This window comes from Rhagoletis pomonella, unplaced genomic scaffold (assembly GCF_013731165.1).
Source record: "Rhagoletis pomonella isolate Grant_MI unplaced genomic scaffold, Rhpom_1.0 Rhpom_scaffold_00006, whole genome shotgun sequence".
Taxonomy (NCBI): Eukaryota; Metazoa; Arthropoda; class Insecta; order Diptera; family Tephritidae; genus Rhagoletis; species Rhagoletis pomonella.
The window spans coordinates 81,847,017-81,867,113 of record NW_023458560.1 but is presented as its reverse complement, the minus strand read 5'-3'; the positions used below and the strand labels follow the sequence as shown (position 1 = coordinate 81,867,113).

Below are 20,097 nucleotides of genomic sequence, written 5' to 3'. Positions count from 1 at the left end.
TGTACGAAACGGAATAGTTAGTAAAGATTTGTGAAATGCATCAGTTTAGGAAAGCAGTCTTAAGGTTCTACAAACAAAATATATTAGATTCCAGTGGGATCGATCCATTAGAATGCTTGGTTAGCTAACTTTTTTAGGTTTAATTTGCCGTTTTGCTAGCCATCCTGTATAGTCGTTTTTAATTCGTTTTGCTTTGGATTTGCGCAGACGCTCGCAAATATAATCATCACGCTCGCGCAACCAGATGCGCGCGTACTCCCAACCCATCAGCCAGTTCATCGGTACAGGGCAAGGCTACAAATATAAAACGGTTAAAAAATTGTTTTTTTTTTTGCTGAATAAAGTTAAGTTCTGGAAACTTACGTCATTCTCGTATGAGGGCACAAATTTCTTCTGTTTTATGTAGACATGAGACTGTAGATTGTCCCGCGGCCGTATAATAAACGCTTTCGACCACTCCGCTTTCATTTTCGGCTTATTCAATTATTTTACTTTTTTAACATACGTATGTATGTATGTATGTACATATGTATGTATATAGCGTTCAAAACAATAATAAGTAATACTTTTTAATTTTGAAAACACACAATTTTTTCAGAAAGACCGTACCTGACAAAAACCCCCATGACAAAATGGATGTGGTGAAAATTCAATAAACCTGCTGGTTTATCGTCGTACGGCGGGTGTCTGAAAGCAGTAATTACTTAGAAGATCGCCCGTTTGCTTAATAAACGACATGCATACATACATACATACATACAAACGCACATACGTGCATACATATGTGCATATGTACGTATATCAAAAAGGATTAGAATTCATTTTGCCTAACCCAGACCCGTGCCCAGGGAAGTAATTTTAGAGGTTCGAACTAAAAAATCTATTGATCGTGTCACTATAGGCGGATTCTATTCCAATTCATGCAGGGTGAGTGGGTAAAAATTCGGAATCAAATTTAATATGATTTTTCATGTTTTTAGGGCAAATAAAGAGACACGTATTTTTTATTTTACGAAAAAAAAATGTCCCTGAGCTACGAGCATTTGAAAATGATAGGACAAAGCATGATAAAAACATTACAAGGTAAAATCTTTGAGAGGCAGTCTGACGTTTGCCAGCAATATAATTTTAAAATTCGTACTCAAGCTCACACACACACATTCTCATTTTTAATCTCAACCCACTGAGAAAATATGTAGGTAGGCACCTTACGAGGTAAGCCTCTCCCTCACTTTAACATTGATGGCCATGATGACAATTTTGGTACTAAAAACTGAAGGAAAACATGGCTTACCTCGTAAGGTGCTTACCTATTTTCCCAGTGGGAAACAACAACAATTGTGAACAATTTCATTTTTTTATTTTCAATTTTATATGATTTTAAAATGTTTGCAAACCTCAGAAAAAAATCATGACCGACGAATTGAGAGAATGGTTTTACCATTATACACAAAAAAGAAGGTAGTTCCATTGTCACTTTTTCGTCGGCATATTAACAACCTGGCAATTAAGCAGATTGTGACATTTCGTGCTACCATATCCAATAGCTAAAATCCTTCAAATTTTATTATTAATTTTTTGTTTATTTAAAGCATTTTGTTCTTAGAATCGAGATTTGAACAAGCTAGCGGTCTTTTGTTGGGTATGGTTCGGTTATTTGTACAATGATTTTGGGTTATTTTGTCCACACGCGTAACCCAAATAAAAACACTAAATTGTTAATAAAAAATCCGTGTGGAGTATGCACTTTTTTGTAAAAACAAAAATACTGTGTAGCCGGAGTTGGGCAGATTAGGGTTATGTTTTCTAATTGCGGCCGAAGGCCTCCAACACGGAAAGGTTTTCTGCGCGTAAATCTGAGTAGCCCGAGTTTACACTTTCTGGCAAAATGCTAATTTTACCCCATTTTCAGAAAGGTAAAATAATCAGATGACAAAAGGACATCAAAAATTTTTAAAATACTTACATATAAATATGTATATGTTCACTAAAATTTAGTTAATTTAAAAATAAAGCCTTTGAGAAGTGGTAATCGTATTTAGTGTAAAATTTAAACATTTGTAAGATAAGATTTGAATTGCTTTTAAACGGTAAATGATATTATCTTTGGAACTTCACAATCTCACTGTGAAAGAGCGAATTAACACGATTTTAGAGGCAGTCGAGAACGAACTTATAAAAAGTTTGAAAACTTGTGAATTTTTTTTTTTTTGCAACTTGCCGAAAGTACCGACGTAGTGGGACTTAATGTGCTTCGCGTGTTACTGAGGTATCCATTCGGAATGCAAATCGGAGAAGACCTTTTTATGAGCGAAGTACTTGAGACTTGCACCCCTATTGACGAAATTTTTAAAGCTATCGACAAATTTGTACAAAAAAATGGTTTGAAATGGAGCAAGTGTGCGGATATTTGCAGTGGTTGGAAAAACGAAAGGGGCGATGTCTAGGATCAAGCAAGCAAGAGGCAGAAAAAAGTCACTGTATGATCCCTCGGTATTCCTTGGCGACTAGGGAGATGCCGCCACTAGATTTAAAACCCGTATTGGATGACGCTGCGAAGAAGTCGTGTAACGTCCAGGTCAAACTGCATTTGCAATACTTGCACAATGCTTTCTTGGAATCATTCAAATCTTCCACAATCCAGTTGTTTAACTCAGGATGTTTAATTCACTCTTCGCGGATTTTTTTTTTGGTGTAGGTTTTTGGCATTGCAGAAGTATTTTGATGCAATGTTGAAAAAGCGAAAATAGTTAGAAACGTCAAAAATTAGTGACGGCAAGTAACGATTGAGTGTCCTATCGATTTTTGAAGTGAAACTTCTGTAGCGGCGGTTGGTTGGTTGGGAGTAAATTGGCAAATTCAACGGAAATTGCACACGGAAATGGTGCAACGGAAATGATGCAACGGAAAAGGTGCAACGGAAATGGTTAGGCCTGAGACAACTGCTCCTTGTGTGTAATTTAACAAAAATTTGCTAATAAAAGGTTAAAGAATAACACTTAGAAAAAGGCCAATACAAGAATGAAAGTAAAGGTGACTACGTACATTGATAAAGAAAAGGATAAAGGCAAAGGTAAAAATAAAAACAAAGATGCGTAAAGATAAAGGCAAAAATGAGGGCCAAGGTAAATTTAAACACTTTACTTATACATATACATATATAAATGATAAACATATAAGTAAAGACAAAGAGAAAGATGAGGATACCGATAAAGGTAAAGATGAAGATGGGGAAAGAACGATTAAAATATAGGTAATTAAAGAGGAAAGGATATAGAGAGAGACACAGAGACTCAATCTGGGAATTATTTTGGGATTTTAGAAATTTTCGGAATTCTCGGGACTTGTCGATAAAATAATCGATATTTTTTTCGGTTTTGTTATCGATATTTTTATCGATTTTGTTATCTATATTTTTAACTATTTTGTTAGTGATATTTTTTATCGATTTTGTTATCCGTATTTTTATCGATTTTGTTATGGATATTTATCGATTTTGCTATCGATATTTTTATCGATATTTTTAACTATTTTATTAGCGATATTTTTATTGATTTTGTTATCGATATTTATCGATTTTGTTATCAATATTTATTGATTTTGTTATCGATATTTATCGATTTTGTTATCGATATTTATCGATTTTATTTTGGATATTTTTATCGATGTTTTTATCGATTTTATTATGGATATTCTTTTCGAGTTTCTAATAGATTTTGCTACTAATATTGGTGTCGTTTTCGCTATCGAAACTTTTATCGCTTTTGTTATCGATAGAGTATAACGATAAAAACTAAGATAATGGAAAACAGAATAACATAAATGTAATTAGAACGAACAGAGGTAGAGGTAGGGATCTAGATAGAAAAAAGACAAAAAATATCAGGGACGTGAACCGGATGAAAAATTTGGTCGGTTCGGTTCAGTGGTTCGAACCGTTTTTGCACTTTTGGATTGGTTCGTCAAAGCGGTTTTTTTGGTCTTTGAACCGTAGTTTCGGTTCGGTTCACCGGTTCGAAAAACAAAAAAAACTACGCGCAAGTTTAAGTGTCAAGTGTCAAGTGCAACAACGCGCATGGTTGAGGGTCAAGTTTCTGTCAAAGGAAATGGGTTGCCTTTACATTTGATATTGTCACATGGTATTACCATGTTTACCGAAAAGAAAAAAAGTGGGTACATTTATCTTTTGAAAATTGGTTGAAACGAACCTTTCATTCTTTATAGAAAGTGGTTCGGTTTTCGGTTCGGATCAAACAGTTGTGGAAAATTTCGGTTCGGTTATTTAATTGTTCAGTTAATTAATAGAAAAGAGCGGTTTTCCGGTTCAAAACCGGTTCGGTTCAAACCCGGTTCACGTCCCTGAAAAATATAACCTTAAGCAAAAGCAGATGTATGTATGTATGTATATTGGTTATGACAAAATAGATATGTATGTAACGTAGGTTTCACTTCTACAGTGTGGTGCAGGCGCACTTACTTATACGTACATACGACGGTTTTAGGGGCTACTTTTGGTTGAAAGTTGTGTAAATTGCCTTTCAATTAAGCGCTTTCAACGAAGTTGTAAACCTATAAAGAATTGCGATCATTATAAATAAAATTGCTAAAAACTAGCTAAGATCTCGTGAAAAAAAACGCTAAAAATCCCGCTAGTCACCGAATTATAATTTTTCCCGCTAAGTAGAAAATAAAATCGCTAGATCTAGTGGTAAAATCACTAAAATGGCAACACTGCCTTCCGTAGCGGCCCCGCCGCGGCACTACCGCCAAATCCGTTGAACCGCTACCGTCTGTTGTTTGTACATTTTTTGCTATTCCCTTGCACATTGTATTTGTTTGTTTGGCTGGCGATGTGAATGCATTTGTGTACGTGCGTCGTTAAAGTGGGGCCAACAACGACGTCGCGGTGTGGTGAGTCAGACGGGGCTGGTATACTTGTACTCATAATAAAAAGTAGTCAGCTATAGCTAATGCTTACATATGTATGTATGTATGTACATACGCACACCCATTGCGACGTTCATTTTTGTGAAAACAACCGCAAACGAACGCCTGCCTGTGTACACTGTACAGTGTACAGTGGTGGTGACGCTAGCTATGGCAGCGTATCTCTACTTGCGCTAATGCTGGCGTTCGCTTCGGCCGCCAAGCCAGCACTTGTTTGTGCGCTCTACGTTTGTTTGTGTTGTTGTGTTTATTGTTATTGTTCTCGAGTAAACAACATGCAACAATAACAATTTCACAATAGCAGCTCATTATTGCGAACGAAATATACTTGAATGTATGTATGTATGTATGTATATACATACTATCTACGTATACGTACTTTTGTACATAAATAAGTAGATAGCTGATACATACATACATACATATACTGAGTAGATGATACCTACATACATTCATACTCAGTTCCTGCATGCAATCATATCTACGCATAAACATTTAGATGACCGTGCTTGCCTCAATTCTACATTCAAACAAAGCAAAGGGGGCATATGGGCTTCTTTACCGCCCACCTCTGTTCGCACTTACACAATTATACATTTGAACGTTTTTGAATTGTAGCTGTTGTTATTGCTGATTTTTCTTTGTTTTTACTGCTTTCATCACACCACAACAATACCGGTCACAGCTACTCGCAGCCAGTGTTGCCATTTGACCTATTGACCGTTTAGCTAGAAAAATTCTAATTTATCTGCTAGCTTTTTTTTATGTTTTTTCTGAAAATATTTTAGCTCTTTCTAGATTTTTTTCTAAATGTAGGATCCAAAAATCCAATTAGAAAATATTGTACGAATAAACAATTAATCTTCACAAAATTGTAAAAAGCGATACTTACTTATACTGTATGTATGCGCCCTTAGCTCTGTTTGAGGGGACAAATAATCGATTATTGTGATGCTATGTTCATCACTAACATATTGAATATGAATCATGCAAATAACCTTAAATTTGTTAATGGGTGCAAGAAAATATGTACCTATTTGTTGTTTTTTTTGTGAAAAACTAATAAAACATTTGAATAGTTGCCGTTACTTGTTTAGCTTTTTTTAGCCTATCAATTTTTTTTTATCTGTTTTTAGCTCTTTTTTTTGTTCATTTAGTTGGATTGCTGAAAACCTTCTGCTGGCAACACTGCTCGCAACCGTGTCCTTTGCACCTCGTTTTTCCTACGATAAAGCAATCAGTCAACGGCCACAGTGTTCGGCCGCCGCCTCGTAGTTTGGTCGTTGTCTGCGTTCGGTCGCTGCTCTCTTGAATAAATATTCGTGCCGAATGTTGTTATGTTTCTACTTTATTGTTGTTTTTTTTTTTATCAACATTCCCCAACACACACGCACATCTTTAAGCAAACGTACGTTTGGTTTCATTCATTTCTGTCAACAACGCACCATCATCCCTTGGTCTCGGTCTTGGCCACCACAAGCGAATGCGCTGCTGCCGCTGCGAGCGTCGACGTTGACGGTAACCCAGCTACGCTACGCTGCCATAGCTTCAATGCGTGCTGTACACTGCACATACATCCATCCACACACATCGCTGAGTTCAATTCTGTTGTTTATTTGTGTATTGTTTTGTGCCGCGCGCGCGTTAACTTGCGTTCAGCTGCGCTGCTCTACGCCGAACTAAAGCAGACTGAGCGCAGAACAGCTCAGCAGTTGAGAAATTTCATTTCACTGCGGAGTAGTGCTTTAGTCGTTTATCGATTTCGCAAGGTTTGGAAGTGTTTTATGACGGTGTTTGTTGAAAACAACGGAAAATACATTTCGGGAATAATACTAAAATATAAAATTGAAGAAAATTAACATATTTGTTAAGCCGATAGAGAGCAGATAGTCAGTGAATTTATCGGAGTGCGGATGTGTTTAGCACGTAGTAGTGCCGCCTATATTGGCTAATGCCTCGAAACGTAAGTGGACGAGCGTGTGCGGTTGTACATATGTATGTATGTATGTATGTAAACAACAGTGAAAAAGAGTGTGATACTACGCGCGAAAATGCCACAATACAATTTCATGTAGATTTTGTTTTCTTTCACATTAAACAAAGAACGTAGTGCATATTGCCAACGCACCAAAAATGTCATCGGTTATAAACAAAGTGAATAGTGAAATAAGTATGTGAATATTTATATGTAGTACGTATGTATGTATGTATGTATGTATGGATAACTGAGAACTATAAATGCACATAATATGTATTGCAGAATACCTGAAGGAAATGCAAATGATACATACAACCCATTTACTTGAAGATAAATAACAAGCAAAGCAACTCAATATAACTGGATTTAAATAATGTATTAAATTTGAATAAAAAAACAACGAAAATATGTTAAGCAGAGAACATCAAAATACATAAATAAAATCTGCTATCAAAGTTCGTTATTTCATATGTATGTATGTACATACTTACATATCTCAATTACGGAAAGAACGTCATAACTCAAAAAATGGCCATACAGTTTATAGCGGAATGTTTAGTTATGGTGCCCACTATGTATTTATGGGCGGAGAAGGAGGGGGTGTGGCTCTTGATACCCCACGAGAGCACAGTTTAAATTTTATAAAAACTTATACCTACACCACTTGAAAATGGGTTAAAATTAGCATTTTGACAGAGAAAATGTTTCGTCGTTTTACGCATTCGGCCGCGCTTAAAAACCCCCTCATCAGTCCAAGTCCGGCTACGCTGGCCACGATATTAATTAAGCAGAACACTTTCTGCGGCGTCGGCCGCCTTTGGCCGATCCAATGTAATTTTGCGAAGAACCCGCTCCGAAATTCACAAAAAAGTCCACATTTCAAGCCAAATTTATTAATAAATTAGTGCTCGGAATTTAGAACGCATTCTTTTCAAATAATTTTTAGACCCTTGGCTCCAAGTGTGCGTAAACATTTTTTGGATCGGGTCACCCATGATAGCCCAAGATCATTGGGCAAATAACTAAACCGTACCCAGTTTATAATTAACAATGAACAAAATAAATATGTAGATAGTAACTCAAATACAGAGACCGAAAATAACCGTGCCATTTATTAAAGTGGTGCCAAAAGCTATTTATTTTTTGGTATTAAAAATAAAACAATATACCTAACCGTTAAAGAAAGTTTTTAGCTTATCTGTTCCATGTTTCGGACGGAACCTATATTTTTTGTTTTAAATGCAACGAGATTCGGTTAGGTATGTCAAATATACTGAGTGAAGAAGTGCTTTGTAATTTTGTCTTTAGTATGTAATTCTGGGTTTGTTTAATTGCAGAGAAGAATATGTTAATGTTTTTTTTTTTATGTATGTATGTATGCATAACTTTGGACCACGTCAACCGATTTCTTTTTGCATCGGAAAGGTAGTGTCTCAGAGGTGGTCCCATACTAATCTGGTTGAGATCCGATCAGTGGATCATGAGATATATATATATATATATTTTTTTTTATAAGGGAGTTGAAGTCGGTTTTTTTTCGCTAAAAATTACTTGTTAATATTGACAAGTCATAATTAAGTACCTACAAAAAATATATCGTCGCTTGGCGCGCAATATCTCGTATCCGCCAAATGCAATACCCAGGGACCAAAAATAACGAATTTACAAATTGAAAACTTTGCCCGAATTCTAAAATTTAACGAAAACGTTATTTCATAACAGTTATTAGATGAAAACCATTTTTTATTTCGCCGATAAGAGTTGTAACACAAGGTTTATTTTTTACGTTGTTTGATAAAGGTTGTAAGATACGAATAATGACGAAAATGGAGATGGAGAAGATAAAGATGATGAAAACAAAAGTCGAGGGGTGAAACAACTGTTATCAGACAACGTTAAAATAAACGTTGGGCAATAACTGTTATCAAGCAACGTAAAAAATGAACGTTGGGAAATAGCTGTTATCAAGGAACACAAAAAATAAACGTTCGGAAATAACTCTAATTAGCGACGGAAATCCTATTATTCCTGCATAACAGTTATCAGCCAATGTTAAAAGTAACGGTTGGGTTATAATTTTTATCGGCGAAATAAAAAAATATTTCTCATCTAATAACTGTTGTGGGACAACGTTTTTCCGATAAAACGTATAACTGTTATGTCCCTGGCAATACCACGTATAAGATAACCCCAAAATTTCGCAAAAGAGCGAAGAAACTTACACCCTTATGGTCTGATTGTGGCAACTTAAATAATGGATGTTGCATATAATTGAATAGCCGAAACTTAACGTAACTTAATGCCACGTCGAATCTGTTAAATTTTGATTTTCTAAGGGCTATGTTCCGTTAAGCTAAGTTAAGTTGCCATAATCAGACTTTTGTTCTAAAACCCGAATTTTCGTAATTCGTAATTCGTATCCACGAAAAACAAAAAATCCACATGCGGAAACAAGTGCAGCATTGCCTGCTATCAGTTTGTTTTTCGACAGCAGTATGAAGGAAAACAAAGCGGAAAGGATTTAAAAACACTCATCAAGTGCTTATTTATTGATAGTAAAAATTTTTGAGTTTACATATTTTGAAGGGAATGATGGATTATATTGCATTTGCAAATAAAGCAGCGGAGTAAGAGCGCGCTATATAAATAGATTCACAAAGGTATGCGGATCTGTATGGCATAGTAACCATGGACGCATCTACATATGTCAGATGTCCTGGCTGAATTTGTTGAACCACAAGCCATAACTCCTCCTATGCCTGAAGAACTGGTTCCCAATTCAGTTAATGCAATAACAGCTTCTTCCAAGCCATTGAAAACATGCACTTTGTTAAGTCCACCCACCACCTGTTACACTGGCTTCTGCCTTCGTCCGCGCTTAGGGATTATAACCCTTACTAAGTAGAATTCTGCCTTCTGTGTTGCCGGCGAAAGCCCCTCTTCGCATGTCAAAGGTACACATACAACATTTACTGTGCATATAACTCTGGCTACGCCATCCACAGTATGTTTGCATAGAACTCACATCGAAATTTAAAAAAAGTGTATAGTGAAAAGCAAATTTATTAATAAACTAGTCCGTGGAAATTTGAAACATTTGTCTTAAAATAAAGTGTAATCCTTTGATTACACGTGTATGTTGAAGTTTTTAGATTCGGGTTATGCGTTTGGACACAACAACCGAAAATCATTGCACAAATAACTGAACCGGACCCAAGTTGCTCGACCTCTGAAGTTGGCAGGACAACTTTTTCCCAAAGCGAAAATTCCTATCGGATAATTTGCCGTAAATTATCCGTTGTTTATCCGTGAAAAGAATCATTTTCCCCGTACATATTTAAAGGAATATCGCGTGCTCAGCTAACTTCCGTGGAAGATAGTAGGACACCTTACTTACTAAATAATTACATCCCTTGTTTATCCGTAAATTATGCGTTGTTTATCCGAGAAAAGGATTTAGCTTGTTTTGTTTAATATGGCAGAAGCGCATAATTAAAGATTAAATTTGGTCGATTGGATTATAAAAACTTCTACTTAATTCGTTTTTCTCCAAAACTACACTTTTCATGTTACACTACTTCATTATGCCAGCGACGGTATGTATGTATGTCCTGGGATTTTGCAATCAATATTTAACAAACCTCGCGATGAGCTAGAGACTTGAAACTTTGCCCAGAACCCGAGACAATGCAGTAGGTCCAATCCCGCATTCCTCGTACTAAAATTTGTAAAACATTTCAAAAAATAAAAGTTCGCTCAGATCTAGAAAATAACACTGAAAAGTACGGGATCGCTTTCTAGTAATAAGTCGTGACTTCTGACAACTTCAACATAACCTCCAAATTTTGGTTGTAAGTTTTTGCTTATTTTGTATTTAAACACACTCAGCTCATACATGTAAATAACCAAAAATAATTTCAAATTCATTAGAATCCACTTAAATGATGAGTATTAATTCATTTTCAACATGCATTAGCAGAGTGCACTTTTCTCTTGTTTACAATTTCGTTTTCAAACACACTACAGCTGATCGTTTGACACATTTACCTCTTACTCTACTTGGCGTTGCACGAGAGTTGTCACATAAGGAAATTGTTAAATGAACTTTGCTTGTAAGCGGTTACTCAACGCACAGTATCACATATCGTCGTTTAAAGTACAAAACCGCGTAACTGACATTTGTTGCCATAAATTGGATTTACTCACTCAAGCGCTGGGCTCAATCCTTATCCATTCGTTCTGAAATATACTAGCCAGAAATGCGATTGCTTTATAAAAAGATAATCATTTTGTTTTTACTCTAGAAAATAATTTATGCAACCTCACCTACGCGGTTTTGTAATTTGTTGATACGCGGTTTTGTACTTTAAAAGCGATATGTATGTAGAAGTCTGTTGGGTTTTTATTTCTACGTAAAAATGGCATAGCAGTGCAAAGTATGCATAACTGAGCTATAAGACGGGCAGCTTCTGACAGAGATAGAACGGACCTTATTTACTCTCTTTTTTCTCCTCTCAATAGTCAGAGAACCGAGTAAGTACGGGATCGATTTCCAGTAAAATCTGACTAATTCTAATTCTCGTACGGGATCGCGACTAGTTTGAAAGATGAATTAATCCGCTAGGCGACGGAGGAGTCGAGCTATTTGCAAAACCCGTATTTATAGTCTGATTTGGTTTATACACATACATATGTACATAATTGGATCGTGTATTGCGTACTTATATGAAAAGAAATACATAACTCCATAATTAATTTATTAATTACTGAAAGGAGAATGCTGCCAGTCATCAACAGTACATAAAGGATAAAAGCTATTCGCAAATGCTCAAGCCTATGTCGCTCTTAGTAGAGTTTAATCGCTGTAAGGACCTCGGAAAGAGGAACTGGATAACTCGAAACAGATCGGAGCGAACCCATGCAATAACGATTTATTGAAAGGAATGAACACTAGTGTCGGAAAACTACCGATATTGTACCCATACGGGGTTACCCACGACGGTGACACCCTACTAGGAATTGGTTTCAGAGCATTGTATTCAGAGCTCCTTAATCGGGAGCATGTGGGCCTCGTCGTGCAGGTGATGTTGCGACGACATCAGAAGGCATCCTGTCGCTGTCCTAAGTGCTTCACCCACTGCGTCCCACTAGTCCCCGGCGACCACACAGGCGCTGCATAGTTCAGGACCGGCCAGCCAATTGCCTTATACGTTGGCCAACAACGTTTCTTTGTCTTTGGCTCAGATGCTGCCGGCTAGCGACTTGAGGACCAGGTTGCGGCTTTGTACTTTGTTGACAACCGCGGTTGTATGCAGCGAGAAGGAGAGTATACTGTCGAAAGTTACACACAGTCGGAATTGGGTCGTCATCGACGTGAATACCCAGTTGCAGTCTGACCTCCTTCGTCCAAGTGGTAAAAAGCGTAGCTGAGGATTTTGTAGGGGAGAGGGTTAGGCTCCGTTCAGTGAAGAAGCGAGAAAGCTAATTTGTCTCGGTTTGCTAGTTTTGTCCCTAATGATTACTGACGAATGTCGACCACTCAGATAAGCCGATGGTCTGATGCTAATAAGATCAGCATAGGTCGCCATTTTATGCTATTTATCAGACCAGCGCTGACAATTGTTAGGACTAGCGAGGTACAGCAGCTGCCCATAATCCTGTAATGCTGGTGGGTGCGTCGTCGTTCATTGTGCAGAATGTCGAATCGTCTATCTGCTCAGCCAAGTGTGTTCCCCTACGATCATTCGACAGGCTTGAATGCCAACGATCGTGGTGCGCATTAAAGTCACCAACTACCATGCGGTTCTCACCTCTGAGGAGCGCACCTATTTCAGGGTGATATCCTGCCGGGCAGCTGGTGACAGGGGGGATTGCAATACCCTGACATTCTAGGATGGTACGCCTGCGGTCGATGTCTGCTTCGAGAAGACGATACTGCACGGTGTGGTGTTTCTTTTAGGATCCGTTGGATGTAGAGATTAAGATGTTATGTATTTCTTATTTATTTTTCTGTTTCACACATGTGAGGATACAAATCAATATTTACATACATTTTTCTAGGTACTCGTACTCATTAAAAATAATAGGTATTTGGATAAATAAGATATGTAATACAAAATATACGTCGAGTGAGTTTGTGTTTCATAAAATAACAACAGTATTGTCCTCCGTCTTGAAAAATTTTGAGGTAACTGCACATTATAGGTTTTGCATATGTTAAACGACGATCTGTATACATATACATACATACATATGTATTTCCGCACTTCCGGTTACGATTTGTATGGTCAATTTAATTTGTACGATTCCCAATTCATCATATCAGCATATGTACATATGTATATACATACAAGTTTCTTAAGTAGTAGGTATGCCCGCTAGACAAACGGAATTTGCGCGAAAATTCACCAAGCACAAACCTATGTTCATACATACATATGTATGTATGTATGTACCTATGTATGTAGGTACCAAATAATATACGAAAACGTACAAATGCGCAGCTAACTAAAAACCAAACCAAACAAAACAAACACAAACAAAACAGAGTGGCAAATAACAATGCTTGGTTATTCTTACAGTGAATAAAAATAAAAATTACTTATTTATAAACACATTCTCTGTACATGCATACATACACATATGCACACATCCATATACATGCATACATATATTTATATGTGTAATATGAACAAATACGAACGACGGAAGAACAATTTTTTTAATACGTAGGAGCAAAATAACAAACAAAGAAAGAGAGAAAATAATTGGAAAGGAATGTTTTAATGGAAACAGAGAAATATATTCAAACTTACCCGATAGATAGATACCCGTCCGTATCTATCGCATACATATGTATTCATAAACAGAAACGTTTTTCGTCGAACTGCGAATGTGTCACCTTTTTGGCAAAGTTGTTTTCTTCGGAATCGGTGCGACGATCCCGCGCAGCTGAGCTGAGTAATGGGCTTCTTTAACTACGCGGGGATTTTTGTACTCCGAGCTCGAAGTACACCTGCCGCTTGAATTCATATGCTTACATACATACATACATACATACATACATACATACATGCATATGAAATCCGCACTCTAAAGTACTGTAAAGTCTCTTTAACGCGAACCTAATTATGGGTACTTGAATTTCTGTTTTGGTTGTTTGTGTTTTCGACAGGGTAGGAAAATGATGTATTGTGGGACGATTTTCCGTCATCCCTTGTCAAATTTGGTTTCTAGACAAACCGGTTTCATCGTGAACGAACGTAGGTACTTGAATTTATTTATCTAAATTTAGGCTGCGTTTCATCAACAGCTTCATTTAATTAAAATTTGTTTTTATTTTCGTGTTTTTGGTTACACCAATCAATTTTAATATCGATTTTAGTGCTCTTCCCTTAAATACAAATTAAATCAGAATAACCAAACCACACCCAGAGATGTTACACGTTTAATCAGCTGATCGATATGCACACACCACAATATTGTGTGTATCTGCTGTTTACTTCTATACCAGCCCCGCTTTGACTACCACTTTTAGCACGGTGCTGCCATATTTTTACTCACTTAACTAAAGAAATTTAATTGTGAATTTAAAAAAAAATTCAGTTAAAATTAATTTCCACTTAAGGCAGCCTCTCACTTCCTATGTACAGAATTTGAATTTAGCGGTTTTTAAAACTACAGTAGAATCACGGAAAAGTTAGTTTGCGAAATCACTCGTCGAACTTAACCGAATTTCAGTGCTCACGTACCGCTCTAAAATGTTAACTTTTCTGAGCTTGTACATTTTTCAAACCAGCCCTTTGTTTGGCAACAAAAACAAGCCTGATCGCATTTTTTTTGTTTTTTTTCATGAGCGTTTGAATTTGTGAGATGTGTATTGTTTGTGTGTTAAAAAAATGTCAATAAAGAGGAAAAAGTCATCGCATATCAGATTAAACGCATACAAACACCTGTGGGATTCCGTCGGGTGAATTCGCACCGTTTTTGATGCAACAGAGTTTACTACTTCGAAAACGCAAGAACGCACACATTTGTGCGATTCTATAGCAGTGAAAAATGTCATTTTATAAACAAACAAAAAATATTTTCCAACCAAAAACTAAGCATGTTTTTTTTTCTTGTGTTAATTTTTGTTTTAATTTAAAAAAAAATCGGCCTATTGACCTTTTAGTTCTCAAAACATACCAGGCTGCGAAAAGAAGAACAGTGAATGTTCGAATAAATCGCTGCAACAAAATCGTATAAGTGTGTGCTTCCTCATTCAAAACTATGGTCGGCATTAATGTTAAGTTTGTCGAAACAGATTCGCACCGACAGAAACGCATAGCCGTTTGGATACCTTAAATCTACATCAAAAAGCTGGAATTGAAAAAAAAAATTATCGAGGTATTTACGGAAATCGATTAGCGTCGGATTATGGTGTATCTACTATGTAAAGCAGGCATCTCAATAATAAAGAAAAACGTCATGAAATTTTGGAGGCAGTGGCGAGCACATCTGAAGAAGCGAACAAGAAAACTCTCCATATTCTGCTACAAATTAAATCCAAGTTTCTTTTTCGTAATGGTGAAAACTAAGTCAATGAAATAAATTTAGCGTGTTATTGCCTAAGAACAATGTTTACTTATTAAATTTTTTTAAATTTTGAAAAGCGCTTAGAAAAGTAAATAATTTGGTTAACTTTTTCGAGATTCTACTGTATCTATTATATTGATAACCGTGTATTAATTCAAAATTTGTCATTTTTGATATTACGCATTTAGCAGAAGCTGAAGTAATATTTTATTTTATTTATTTTTGTGACAGAATCTTCAGCAAAGCCACTCTTATTCCATGTGATTAAGTAAATAAAGCGTCGGAAATGTTTTTGTACCTACATACTACATATTTCACAAACAGGGATTTTTAACTAAATAAACTTTCGAGGATCGAGTGATATCTTTGTATTTATGTATATGCGCATTAGGATGGCCGTTGGTTTTCAAATGACGCGATGGTCGCACTATCTGCGTTAGTAAATATTTTCATGCATATGAAACAATAATTATTATAAAATTGCACGTCGATTGGGTAACGTTGAGGCGTAACTGTAACAAGTCAAGGTTCATCATGTTTCCATAGTTTAATACAGCTTAAAAATCTATTAAAGCATCCATTTCCTAGGTAAAATTGGTCGCCGAGTACGATACTGTATACATTTTTGTTTGCGTCATTTAGATTTTGGAATACATATCACCAAAAAATAGTTTTTGCAAAAATATAAAATTGGTCATTTGCGTATAAAAGATGTTTGATTACAAGTATTGCACCTAAAGTAATAAAAAATAGAGTATAAATTAAAAAGTAAATTTAATAACCGTTAATTTGATATATCTTATAGATTGATCTGTTAACGGATTCTGCAGATGCGTATTATCAGTTGAAACTTTGACCTCTTTTTATTTTAGAAAACTGTTTTTTTGGCAATACATATGTATCTCAAAACCTTCATAACGGAAAGAACCACAAAGAGAAGTTAGTGCATAAACAACACACGCCTTAGAGTTATCAATTTTGCCTCATTTCTTCAGAAATATTTAGCAGTCTAGTGGCTACGACGACCCAACAAAAATTAAAATTTTCTTCCAGCATTTTTTCCCAATAGTTACCGGCCATACTAATGTAAATACATACATACACACATATGTATGTTTATCACTAGAAATGCTTCTATATGTGTATAACTGAAGTAACTGATAACAGCAATCCTTGAATATGGCAACTACATACATATCTCTTACCTGCTGTATGCATACATAGTACAGATGCATATATATAAATAATGGACTTTGGCAAAATGAGACACAATAGAAATCTAGGACCTTTGAACGACAAAAAATGAACTTTTGCATTTTCGAGCACATTCCCTGAAGTTAAACTACTACTTAAGTCCCAATCACAGTTGGCGATAAGTAGAAAAATTTTACCGAATTCAATTCGAATACATTTGCAATACCCAAAAAATCTAATTGCGCCATCTCATCGTACACCGTTGCCCGTGCCACGCTGATGCAGCAGCAGCAGGAATCATCAACCGATTTGTTGACGCCAATAAATTTCAATCTGGCCGCGCATCAGCACATGGTAATCGGTGGCAACAAAGTCATGGAATGGACCAACGACGATGCGTTAGAACTTATCGAACAGTATCGCATTCACACAGAATTGTGGAATCGTGCCGATCCAAAGTACAAAGACAAGTTATGCCGTTTTCGAGCGTGGTCGGAGATAGCGGATCGTTTTGGATGTAGTAAGGCCGAGGTGGAGCGAAAGATGAACGTATTACTCACGCAATATCGACGGGAGAAGCATAAAATGCTTGTCAAACTATATCAGGGCATCCAGCCTAACCCATCCAAGTGGTACGCGTTCAAGAGATTTGATTTTATGGAAGCGGGAGGTGGTGCTGGTGGCGGAGGTGGTTCATCATCGAGCAGATCGAGCACAAACGGCCATACAGCGGCTGCCGCGTCAACTCTTAACGGTCTTAGCACGTACGAAACCGCGACAGCAACGGCGGCCCAGCCATCGACAAGTGCAGCGGTTGCAGCAGCAGCGGCGGCAGTCGCAGGCGCGCCGGGCACTTCCCATCATCGGCGCATGAAGAAAGAGATGAAGTATTTCGGTGCGGTGAGTACCTTCCAGTGACATATTGTATGTATGTATGTATGCATGTATGTATGCGTGGTTATCAGCTTATCTGGTTAAAAATAATTTTTCTGCAGTGCATCTTGTTGTTGTGTTGTACAACAATAAAGTACACTACAGAAAAATTATTTTTATTCAGATAACCTGATAACCAAGCAAGCGTGAACAACCACCACAATGTGTACATTAGAGTAGTTCAAAAAAACATTAGCGGTATTCACCGAATTGAGCTGATCTGCTCTTTTGCCAGACTGCCAGGCCACTTGCTACATTTGGTGAATACCACTACTATTTTTGCAATTTCCTAAGCGCTACATCAAAATAGTGTTCTTTGTGATAAAAGAGAGACACGTATTTTTTTTAGTTTGAAAAAAAAAGAACACGCTGGTGTTCTCAATTTTTATTATCGAGTAACTACTATTTTCGAATCGAATTTAAGAAATGGCAGCTGTTTTCTCCAAGTTAAATGGGCGATGCACACCAGCATCGATTCGAGTTACGTTCCATATCGAATGCTGCAATTCAGGCCCAGGTATTATTGGGGAATATTCCATTGATTACATATCTGTCCTAAACCGTTAAAATGTTCCTAGTGCCCGAAAATATGCTTTCAAAAAGAGATGTCTAAAAATTAAAAAGTTGATACAAGACGCTTTAAGCATTGGCATGGGTTAAAGCTCGTTACCAGGGGTCGTATCTGGGGTCGCTGATCACGCATCTGATATCAGTTTTTCAAATTTCAAAATGGTGGACCCAAATGGCGAACAACTTAGAAAAAAAATGATTGGATTGGTTTGAAACTCGGATCCGCTATTTTGAATTTTGAAAATCTGGCATCAGATTCGTAATCAGGGAAAATAAAAAAATTTACAACATTAGCGTTTTTATGAAAAACCGACCATAGCGAGCTCTTAAAAATCTTTTTTTAAATCAAAATAATACGTTTCTCTTTTTTTTATCACAAATAACAAAAATTGGAGGTACCGTTTATGAATTTAAAAATAAAATTTTTTCGAACCACTATAGTGTACATTGTAAATAGTTATGTGCAAAAATAGAATAAAAGCTAGTCAACAAAACATTAAATCGGTGAAAAAGAAAGAAACTCAAAATTGAAAAATACAAAAGAACAATTACTCTAACTAAACTCCTACACTAGTGTATGTACACATCGCACGCTTAATAATATATAGAATTATTTCAAAATTTTAATTTTGTGGGAAAACGCAATCAAAATTTGTCCAGTTTAGACAATTGGTATATCAAAAGATAGATGGAAAGATTTCGCACGTTTAATAATACATATATCCAAAATTTACGATTTTGAAGATTTCGTCATACAAATACTAAGCTTGATAAAGAGAATAAGTTGTTCGTAAAAGATGACATAAACTTCCCAACCTGGCGTTACGTGACGCTCGTATGACAAAATCAGTGTTGCCAGAGAAATTTTTCGTTTGGAGCTAAAACGGTCGCAAAAAAGAGCTAAAAAGAGCTAAATAATACTAATACTAGCTAAAATGAAGAGCTACATTTTTTTTTAAGGTTGAGCACTTTTTGACGTAAGGTTGTTTTTACATTTTCGGCAATTCTAAAAAAACAACGAATTTTATAATTTTAAGTGCTGAAAAAATTTTTAAAACCAAAATAAGATGTATATATTTCGTTGCTATAGCACTAATATCATTGAACTAATAATACTTTACACACTAGTAAAGTCTGTAATTTCAGATATTTGAATTGAATAATTTTTTCGCAAAATTTGTCTGGAAAGTTTTACTTCCAGCTCTCTTTAAATGTAAAATTAATAAGGTAAAGCAAAATCCGCGCTAGAGTTTATGGTGGATACACTGCATCTCGAAATTTGCAAAAATATCTCGACCCTGGCGCCACACAACGAGACCATTTTTGGCAAAAATGTTTCTGCTTACATAACCAGTATACATTTATTATAAATAGCAGCCAAATCGGCCTATAAATAAGTTAGATATATCGTAGTATATACGCATGGCACCACTTCGGTTCAGAATCGTTAACCCACGCTGACCGGTTGTGGCTACTTTTTCTCGACTAGGCTACGTTTATGGCCTAGCGATTTCGCAACGCGCGATGAGATCAAAATCGCTACCAGCTATCAATTACACAAATTGTTATGTCAGTATAAATCTCCTGCACCATAAACACCACTAGTATATGAAATTTTATAATTTTAATCTCATCGCGCGACGCGAAACCGCTAGTTCATAAACCTAGCCTTAAATTCAAAAGCACTACGTTTCGCTCAAAAATGTGTATTTTAATTAGCAACACTGTTTGTATTTTGGTCGCTAGCAATGGTGTTATTATTATATTCCCTTATTTTCTCAAAGTTATTTTTATTACCATTTCGGTTGTTCCAACTTTTGTTGTATTTTCTTATTATTCTTACATGCCATTGTTTATATTTCAGTTGTCACAGAGTAACTGCTTTTCTTTCGGCATCG

General features: G+C 36.3%; 2 protein-coding genes across 7 annotated transcripts in view; one reads left to right on the top strand and one right to left on the bottom strand.

Annotated features, from left to right (window-relative positions):
- On the bottom strand, positions 1-480 carry LOC118741784. Its single transcript, XM_036473755.1, has 2 exons — positions 364-480; positions 1-294 (listed from the first exon to the last, which is right to left on the bottom strand). The coding sequence occupies exons 1-2, from the start codon at positions 466-468 to the stop codon at positions 121-123; spliced, it is 279 nt and encodes a 92-aa protein (XP_036329648.1). The 5' UTR covers positions 469-480; the 3' UTR covers positions 1-120.
- Positions 481-6,423: 5,943 nt separating this feature from the next.
- LOC118741470 overlaps positions 6,424-20,097 on the top strand; it is a 48,228-nt gene continuing 34,554 nt past the window's right edge. Inside the window, exons 1-2 of one of the 6 annotated variants that reach the window (XM_036473456.1) lie at positions 6,424-6,910; positions 16,786-17,596. In XM_036473456.1, coding sequence (XP_036329349.1) covers positions 16,976-17,596 — 621 coding nt within the window. In that variant the 5' untranslated portion in view covers positions 6,424-6,910; positions 16,786-16,975. Of the gene's footprint in view, positions 6,911-16,555; positions 17,597-20,097 lie in introns of all 6 variants that reach the window. The other 5 variants (XM_036473455.1, XM_036473457.1, XM_036473454.1 and 2 more) reach the window with 5 other exon arrangements.

What these genes read in the sequence shown, in the direction of transcription:
- LOC118741784 (XM_036473755.1), bottom strand. Translation starts at nt 468, where the DNA reads ATGAAAGCGGAGTGGTCGAAAGCGTTTATTATACGGCCGCGGGACAAT. An exon ending in TGCCCTCATACGAGAATGAC is followed by an intron (nt 295 to 363) that starts GTAAGTTTCCAG and finishes TTATATTTGTAG; the next exon opens with CCTTGCCCTGTACCGATGAA.